The sequence below is a fragment of the Strix uralensis genome, chromosome 15, assembly GCF_047716275.1.
Source record: "Strix uralensis isolate ZFMK-TIS-50842 chromosome 15, bStrUra1, whole genome shotgun sequence".
Classification (NCBI taxonomy): Eukaryota; Metazoa; Chordata; class Aves; order Strigiformes; family Strigidae; genus Strix; species Strix uralensis.
The window spans coordinates 19,798,932-19,808,214 of NC_133986.1; the positions used below are offsets into that span (position 1 = coordinate 19,798,932).

General features: G+C 39.4%; 1 protein-coding gene across 1 annotated transcript in view; it reads left to right on the forward strand.

Moving 5' to 3' along the window:
* The window catches only part of MUC6 (mucin 6, oligomeric mucus/gel-forming), a 32,314-nt gene extending 23,387 nt beyond the window's left edge, over positions 1-8,927 (forward strand). Inside the window, exons 23-31 of the mRNA XM_074884492.1 lie at positions 242-481; positions 1,402-1,558; positions 2,305-2,448; positions 2,903-2,965; positions 3,964-4,011; positions 5,782-5,955; positions 7,055-7,324; positions 7,816-8,046; positions 8,770-8,927. Coding sequence (XP_074740593.1) covers positions 242-481; positions 1,402-1,558; positions 2,305-2,448; positions 2,903-2,965; positions 3,964-4,011; positions 5,782-5,955; positions 7,055-7,324; positions 7,816-8,046; positions 8,770-8,927 — 1,485 coding nt within the window. The remainder of the gene's footprint in view (positions 1-241; positions 482-1,401; positions 1,559-2,304; positions 2,449-2,902; positions 2,966-3,963; positions 4,012-5,781; positions 5,956-7,054; positions 7,325-7,815; positions 8,047-8,769) is intronic.
* Positions 8,928-9,283: the final 356 nt, after the last annotated feature.

Consider the following 9,283-nt stretch of genomic DNA (forward strand, 5'->3'; position numbering starts at 1 on the left):
TGCTTGTATTTTATACAACTGCATGGTCGAATTTGATCTCTAAAACATCAGTTCACTGTTTAGAGGAGAAACACATTCATCCACTGATGAACAGAACCTCATGCACAAAATGCTAAGAATGTGTGAGAGAGTATTTGTAGATCGCATTCACTACTAAAGCACACAAAACTGTCATTAATCAAAAGGGAAGGTGAGTAATTGTTACTTGCTGAACTGACATTGCTGCTTTCATTTAATCTAGGAAACTATATGTGGTTTGTGTGGGAACTATAATGGCAATATGAAAGATGATTTTGAAACTCGAAGCAAGTATGTGGCATCAAATGAATTGGAATTTGTCAATTCTTGGAAAGAGAATCCTCTCTGTGGGGATGTCTACTTTGTAGTGGACCCCTGTAGCAAGAACCCTTATCGTAAAGCATGGGCAGAAAAGACATGTGCCATCATCAACAGCCAAGTCTTTTCTGCCTGTCACAGTAAGGTAAGAATTGATTTGGCCTTCTTTTTTTAATAGGCATAATCTGTATTCTTCCAAAACGCTCACACTTGATTTTCTCTTCCCCAAAATGTTTTAATAAAACATATAAAAAATGTTTTATGGCTCTCATTTATGTTAATCTTCATCCTTTCTTATTTGTACTTCACCAGCCCTTCTTTAAGCACAAAAGCTAAGTATGACATTAACTGATTAGTTAAGAATATCAAAGTGAAAAAAGAATGAAGACTTAACTATCAGAAATTAGTCAGTCTGTTGATGGTGCCTGATACTGATCAATGCACTGTTTACTCTTTCGAAACCATTTAACCTTTGTTAGAAAACCAAACTTAAGAAAAGCCTCGTTCTCAACAGTAAATCAATAGCATTACTTAGAAGATGCAGATCAGCCCAAGAGCAAGATATCATCAACCCTTCTATTTGTTTTAAGTTGCCCACTTTGTAGAAACAAGAATATCTCAAGGTTCATCAGAACCAGGCCTTCTGAAGGAAAATCACTGTTTTCAGGAGGTGAAAACAAGTGAGAAATGAGGATAACACTGCAGTGCTCATGTAGATCTCTGAAGGGTATACAGCTGACGAACTTAGATACTTGTGCCTGAATGGATGTGGGGGTTTGGGGGTTTTCTAGCTGACGATACATAATATGTTCAGGACTAGTATGAATTTAGAAATACATATCTAGCAAAACATCATCAGTTTCTATTGTTGATGTGGAGACAACTACGTTCTTGCTAAAAAGATTTGAATGAAATGGGATTGTAATTCCTTTGATAAGTGTTCAGAGGAAATACTAGTCACTCTCACTTAATGGAACACGTATTGTTTAGCCCAGGGAAAAACACCTTCTTAACAAATAGGCACAAAGAATCCTAGAAAATTCATTTCTTCATTTTCCAATGCAGGTGAATCGTATGCCCTATTACGAGGCCTGTGTTCGAGACTCTTGTGGTTGTGACATTGGAGGGGACTGTGAATGCATGTGCGATGCCATTGCAGTATATGCTATGGCATGCTTAGATAAAGGGATCTGCATTGACTGGAGGACCCCTGAGTTCTGTCGTAAGTTTCTTTAAGCTGTCTTTAAACAGGTTTAAGAGATTATTATTGTTATTGTGAGTATATTAATATGGCAACATAGGTAATTGCTTAATAAGCACCTCGTAAGTTATATTTTCTTTATGGAGAAATAGTTGACTTCAGTCACATGGGTTTTGAAGTCTGTCGTTTTCATCTGTGCTAAACTAATCAAAATATTATATCTCTTTTTACCATGGAGTAATGAGAGAGCAAAGAATGTGGTCATAAAAGGCAGACTCTTTCCTCTGTCGCCTCTGTATAGTGAACTGTCAGTTTGTCAGCAGAAAGAGTATGAAATTTTTTAAAAAAATGTTTCATTTTAGCTGTGATGAAATCAGCTTCTGTGTGGATGTCAAGGAAATAAAGACAGCTGTGTTGGCTAGAACCCTGTAAAACAGGAAAAACATATCAAGGTGTTTCAGAACACTGTATATGGAGGAAAAAAGTGTGTTATAAATCAATGCTAGAGTTATCATCTTTGATGGTTTCTTTTCAACATTTCACTATTCTATGCATTAAAAGTTGTGGAAATGTCTGCGTAGTGCACTTGTGAAAAAGAAACTGACTTCACTGGAGTGTAAATTTCAATTTACATCAGAAGCCAATAACTTCAGCGACAAAATTTTTTCAAACATTTTTTTTGTCCTCCCTTTAGTCCTTTGAAACTTTAGTCCTTTGCCATTAATTTGAAAAATTCTGATCTCTCTCTTGCTTTTCCTTTTTTTTAGCTGTCTATTGTGAGTATTACAATTCTCATACAAATACAGGAAGTGGTGCTGCTTATTCCTATGACTACAACAACGACAACTGCACCTGGCATTACAGGCCTTGTAATTGTCCAAATCAAAACTACAAATATGTCAACATTGAAGGTAATAAGCTACAGTAGTGTAAACCAGGAAACAGTAACATAGTAATTATTTTAAATGGTGGTTTTTAGATCAGTCATACCACAGTTAAATAATGGTATTCTAACTGATGCTATCTTTGAAGCAGTTGTACTGATCTTTACCTTACTACTGCTGCTTTAAATACATAATCAATTCACCAGATCAAAAGAATATGCTGTACTTAGGCAACAGTTAGGAGTTAATATTTTTATTAGACAAATAGATGTAGTTGGAGAAACCAAAAAAAATTACTACATAGACAGACCCTTCTTCTGAGGATGACATTGGAAATGCTTACCTGAATAGATGATGCTGCAATCAATGCAATTTTTACAATTTTTTTAATAACAGAAATGTAAGATATTAGATTATATATAGTATAAATTAAATGTTCTTCTCTGAGAAATGAAAAAACAAACTGTTCCCCTTTCTTCAGGCTGTTACAACTGCTCTCACGATGAATACTTTGACCATGAGATGGGAGGATGCATGCCATGTGGTAAGCAGTGAGCTATATACTCATTTTCTTTCTCTACAGTAATTGGAAAACAATACTAAAACATTTGTGTATTCTCAAAGAAGGTATTTTTCCTAGTACCTCTCAATTAATGAGTGTTCATCCAAACATAACTTTCCTTCAAAGTAACCCCATTACTGTACTACCAGTATATAAAACTTCAGCTGACAAATAAAGGAATGAAAAGAACTAAATAAAAAAGGGATTAGGGTAGGGAATGCTATAATACAGAAGCTGGATGACCCTGACTGATTGGAGTTAGCAACATGAAAATTTACATTCATTGTAAACGTGAGTACTTTTCAAAATGTGGGTCTTTCTGAAAGTCTATTGGTGTTCTGATCTGCGTGAGGGGCTGCCCCAGCAGAGCTGTGGGTCTCAGATACATTCAACAGCTTTCATAAAAAAAATAGAATATATAGAAGAGGCTCAGACCTAGCTAATAGAATTACTTAGAAAATACCTTTTTAGAGGGCTTTTTTAAAATGTTATTTTAACTTCAGGTTTTGTACCATATGGTTTACTTCTATGAAAATCTATCTTATTAAATAACGTTTTGGATAGACTCTAGCTGCACATTTTGGATTTTCATGCAGACATAAAAACATTCAAGGACAATTTTTTTCATATTACAGAATTCTAACTTGTGTAACTGTGATCTCAGCTAGTGATCTCATTTACATACAGAAAACATGTTTCCATTATCCCTGAAAAGTGAGGTGCCCTTAAGCTTAAAAATAATAAGAAAGGTAGCAAAAACTTACTCATGTTCATTATTATTATGAGATGTATTCATTTCTTTGTTGTAGTTTAAGTCCTTTGATGTGACGTTTACCACTGAAATATATAATATTAAGCATTTTCAGGAATATCTCACTAATTAATACAATCCTTTGAATCCAATCTGAAATTTGTCTTATTTGAAATATTTTAATATGCTTTCATTCACACACTTAACCTATTCTACCTTTACACAACAGGACATGAAAGCACTAGTACCACACCAGAAACATCTTCACCTTCAACAGGTTAGTTTATATAGTTGACCAAACTAGTACTTACACACTGAGATATGTCCTGATATGTGTTTATGAGGTAAGCAGTATCCTTTTTTGCATGATATAGTAGCGTCACCAGTTTCAAATGTGTAAGATGCAAAGATGAAAAATAACTTGGTATCATAGTTATCACAAAATTTTTCCCAGAAATATTTGTTAGACATCTTAAGAAAAACAAATACTGAGAGAACAGTGTTTCCTGGGTATACATAGGCACTTCCAGATATCATAATGAAATATCTCTGTTAGTGAATAAGGACTTCTGTCTGGTCTCTGATGGACAGTGGGATCAAGCGCACCCTCAGCAAGTTTGCAGATGACACCCAGCTGAGTGGTGCGGTGACACACCTGAGGGATGGGATGTCATCCAGAGGGACCTGGACAAGCTCAAGAAGTGGGCCCGTGTGAACCTTGTGGGGTTCAACAAGGCCAAGTGCAAGGTCCTGAACATGGGTCCGGGCAACTCCTGGTATCAATACAGGGTGGGGGATGAAGGGATTTAGAGCAGCCCTGGGGAGAACGACTTGGGCGTAATGGCGGATGAAAACCTGGACATGAGCCAGCAATGTGTGCTCACAGCCCAGAAAGCCAACTGTCTCCTGGGCTGCATCAAAAGAAGTGAGGGCAGCAGGTCGAGGGAGGGGATTCTCCTGCTCTACTGCACTCTCGTGAGATCCCACCTGCAGTGCTGTGTCCAGCGCTGGAGTCCTCAGTAGAGTAGACATGGACCTGTTGGAGCGGGTCCAGAGGAGGCCACGAAGATGATCAGAGGGACGGAACACCTCTCCTATGAGGACAGGCTGGGGGAGTTGGAGGTGTTTAGTCTCCAGAAGAGAAGGCTCTGGGGAGACCTTATAGCGGCCTTCCAGTACTTGAAGGGGGCTTGTAAGAAAGATGGGGACAGACTTTTTAACAGGGACTGTAGCGATAGGACGAGAGGTGATGGTTTTACCCCTAAAAGAGGGTAGATTCAGACTAGATATAAAGAAGAAATTTTTTACGGTGAGTGTAGTGAAACACTGACAGAGGTTGCCCAGAGAGGTGGTAGATGGCCCATGCCTGGAAACATTCAAGGTCAGGTTGGAGGGGGCTTTGAGCAGCCTGATCTAGTTGAAGATGTCCCTGCTCGTTGCAGAGGCAGATGGACTAGATGACCTTTAAAGGTGCCTTCCAAACCAAACCATTCTATATTTCTACTATGTACAAAATCCCACAAAAATTTCATCACAGTTCTTGGTGGTGACTGGCCATATAACACTTTGACAATTTAAGGTCTTCATGGAAATGTAGGAATGAGCATACCAAAACTCTATAGCCTGATCCAGAAAGGAATCTATATATACTGACCTTAAGTTTTTTAGAAATTCCATTAATTTCCCTGAAGACAAATGGTATTGGGAAAACATTACACTCTCAGCTGTGTGAATAATAAAACATTATTCCATCTCTACTGCTATGCACAAGTATTTATGCCAAATTCACTTTAAGGTAATGAAAAAAAATGTATAAAGTTTCTGCAAGAATTCCTGTTTAATATATTTACTGCACATAAAAGCAAAGGAATAGATAGAAAGCTTATCTCAAATGTTTCATCTAAAAGCTAATGGTTTTCAATAGTAGTTACTACTAATAGCTATTAAGACAGTGATTTTACTTCAAAAATAATTTTCAATTTATACAGGTATATTATAAATGGATTATCAGGAGCTATTTCTAATCTTTAATTTTTTTTTCTCTTAGTAACAACTGTGCAGCCTGAAGTAACAAGAAGCTCTACCACAAGTACCCTACCAACAGTACCTAGTATTTCTTCTTCTGTAGCTACTGAGACTACAAATCCAACAATCACCTCAAAAATCACAGTTCCAAGAACTTCACCAGCATCACCTCTTGTCACAATAAAGTCAATAACTGGTAGGTTTTTAGTGTTACTGTCTAAAATAAATTCGAGTAAATAATATTCTAAATATAACTCTATAAATAGATATCACTCCACTAGGAAAGCATTGCATGCTGTCTCAACATCCAAGCATAAGAATCCATGAAGTAAGCAAAGCAGGCTTCCAGGAGGAGTCTGTAAACCAAAAATGTTCAGAAGTAGATTGAAAGTGTGTGGAAAGAGAAAGCACATAGACACTAGCTTAAAAATACAACCAAAAATCACTTGTGTGACTCATCTGAGAAGCACATTAGAAGTTCTGTAAGCAGTGAGCCAGCTCAGCTGCAGTTGGATTTGTTAGCTCAGTTTCAGCCTCTTTTCCACAACCAGTTCTGTTATGCAGTAATAGTCAAGGATCACCCAACCTATTAACTCTGAATAATATAAGCAGGCCCCAAAGCAGAATCACACAGGTACCGGTGCAGCAGCTTTGTCTAGGATTCTAGAGTCCTGCTCTCAGGAGGATGACTCCTCCAACATAAATTATTTTCTGATTCTATGGACTGTGGACACTCATAATAACATGTTGCTTCCCATCAACATGCACTCAACTAATAAGCCATCCTGGAACCAGGCTATCAGGGAAAGCAGATTTAAAAAGAGGTCCCACAGGAGTCAAAACACAACTTCAAAGGCTGCCATTGTAACAGATGATTTGTGCACTGGGACAAGGAAAGTCCTATAGTACGATGTTATTATCTTTGTAATACAAATTGTGGAAAGCTGAAACTGTGGCTGATAAGAATAGACAATGAAACTGTCATTTGGGCGAAGCTCATACAGACTTTAGCCAATGAATGACAACAAAGATAACTTCTTTAAAAAAGCATATAAAAAATAATCTAATACAGGAAAAATACAGAAAATGAGAACAAAAATATGAGATAACAGAAAACAAATACCAGTAGAGAAAGATTTGGCAAGCTTATGAGAACATGAATGTAAAAAATTACACAGAAAAAGAACAAGGATGAAAACTGGGTCTCTGGAATATGGGTAGCTTCTTCATAATTTATCTATTTTTAATTATTCAGTTGATTACTCACATTATATTATTTACCTTTACTCCAAAAGAACATACAACAACAATTTTTACCACACCGAATATGACTACAACCATCACTACTCCTTCCATAACTACCTCAACAAAAAGAACCATGACCACTCCACCAAAGCCTACACCTGTTGTCTCATCAACCACTGCATCAACAGAGACAGAACAAGTAAGGTTCGCCACACCACCCTTCAAGACCACTATCAAAAAGGAAACAACAGCCGCTTCAACACCTACTGAAACCACATCTCAGATAACAACTTTCAGCAAGCCTAAACTAACAACAGTAGGTAAATATCACTTTTTGATATCTGGCAGGTGAGGCTATCACTCACAAGACACATGTCAATGTATTCCTTATTAAAAAAACAGGTATTCTTACTAGTTGTCTTAACATTGCATATAGATAGGAAAGGACATGGATAACTGAAGAAGTGTGATAAAAATGGGAATTTATGTGTCTTGCCAATGGAGCAAGAATCTGACATCCAAATATCATCTTAAACCTAACATTTCTCTTCAAGGCTCTTCTTCCCCCAGGAAGAGGCAGGAAGTGCTGAATTGTCAGAGGGCACCCATCAGGCCCAGTTCTTGACCCATATTTGGGGGGGGGATCCACTGGCCCATTTCTCGTTCTTGCCCAGTAAGACTCAGTGTGGTCTGGTCCTGCCTTTCTTACCTCCACCCATAGCCTGGGCATTCTGTCTGGGAATTGCCCACTTCCTTTGCTTTCCCCTCTTGCCCTGCCACCCTCAATCAACCTCTCCTTTTATCTCTGTAGTTGTCACCCACAGCAGACCAACAAAGCCACAGCATCTTATCACGCAGACCACCTCTGCCACATCTGCCAGCAGCACTTCTGTCCCGAGAGAGGCCAGTCCTGCCAGCAGCCCAGAAGTCCCACTGACAAGGATAACTCCAAGCCCCAGCTCTTCACCTGCCACCTCAGCCTCATCTGTTTCTTCCCCCTCCTCAACTGTGCCCTCAACATGGTTGAGACCATCACATCCTGGTAAGACTCCCTCCTGCCCTTCCTGCTGCTCTGCTTGCTCCTTCCAGCTTCCACCATTCTCTCCTAAGCCATATGTCTCACATAGGCTTCAGTTTTAGTATTCATTCTCAATTCCCACTGCTCTTGGCATGGAACACCTGAGAGCCAGGCAGTGTGGGACTGGTCCACATATGACCCTGACTGCAACCTCCTCCCTTGCCACTTCAGGGGCTTGGCTCTAGGGCACAGGCCTTTACCAGGGTACAGACATCTGTGAGATCCTGCCCTACAACTAGCAATCAGAGACAAGCTAACACATTCCCTCCCCTTACAGTTTTGTCCTGAGAATGCACGGTGGGGGGGAATAGAAGGCAGCGAAACTGGAATCTCGTCTCCCATTTACACCTCAGGACAGTTTTGGGTGAGAGACAGAACACAAGGCATGCTCCCCATCAAAAGGATGCCCAGTCCCTAGAACAGCTATGACAAGTGTGGGTCAATAAATACCACCTCATTGGCCAATGCTGACCCTGGGTGTAAAAGAGTCACCAGGGGAGGGTGGGAAAGAAGGTGTACACTCAAATCCAGGCTAATATTCTCCCATTTAGACCCATCAGGCTCCACAGGCCTGGATTGTCTTGGTGTTGAACAGGACAGCTTCCTTTGAGGAGATGCTGAAACATGCTTCGACTAGAATCCTTCCCAAGACTCAACCATTCTTTTCTCTCATCCCTTTCTTTGTAGCAAGGGAGCCAACCAGAGCTAAGACTCCAACTAGTAAAGTAGTAACAGGTGAGTGCTCTGGTCAGGAGGGAGTTAAGAGCCATCCATGGGCAATGCCCGTCGCTTCAGTAGACTCAGGTCTCCCGTGGATCCTTTCCAGCAGAATCTACAGAAAGTAAATTGTAAACTGCCTGTCAACCAAAGAAACTGAACATGAAAGTAGATTGCCACTCAAGACCTGCAGGAGGAAGGAGACAGAGAACAATTGCTAGAGGACATCCTTCAAAACCATCACTAGTCTAAAATTCCCCAAAAAGGCAGGACAGGATGGGATAAGTTGCTGGTCAAGGCCCCATTCACTTATCTTTAAAACACAACAGATTAGAGGGACCCAATTCTCATTTCCTTACCCATACACTAGTACTAAATTTATACCCCAAAACTGCTACCAACAGATAGGGACCCAAAATAACTCATAAGCTTAAAATGACATGTACTTTCCTCCGACAGCCTTCACCCACAAAGAGACAACCGT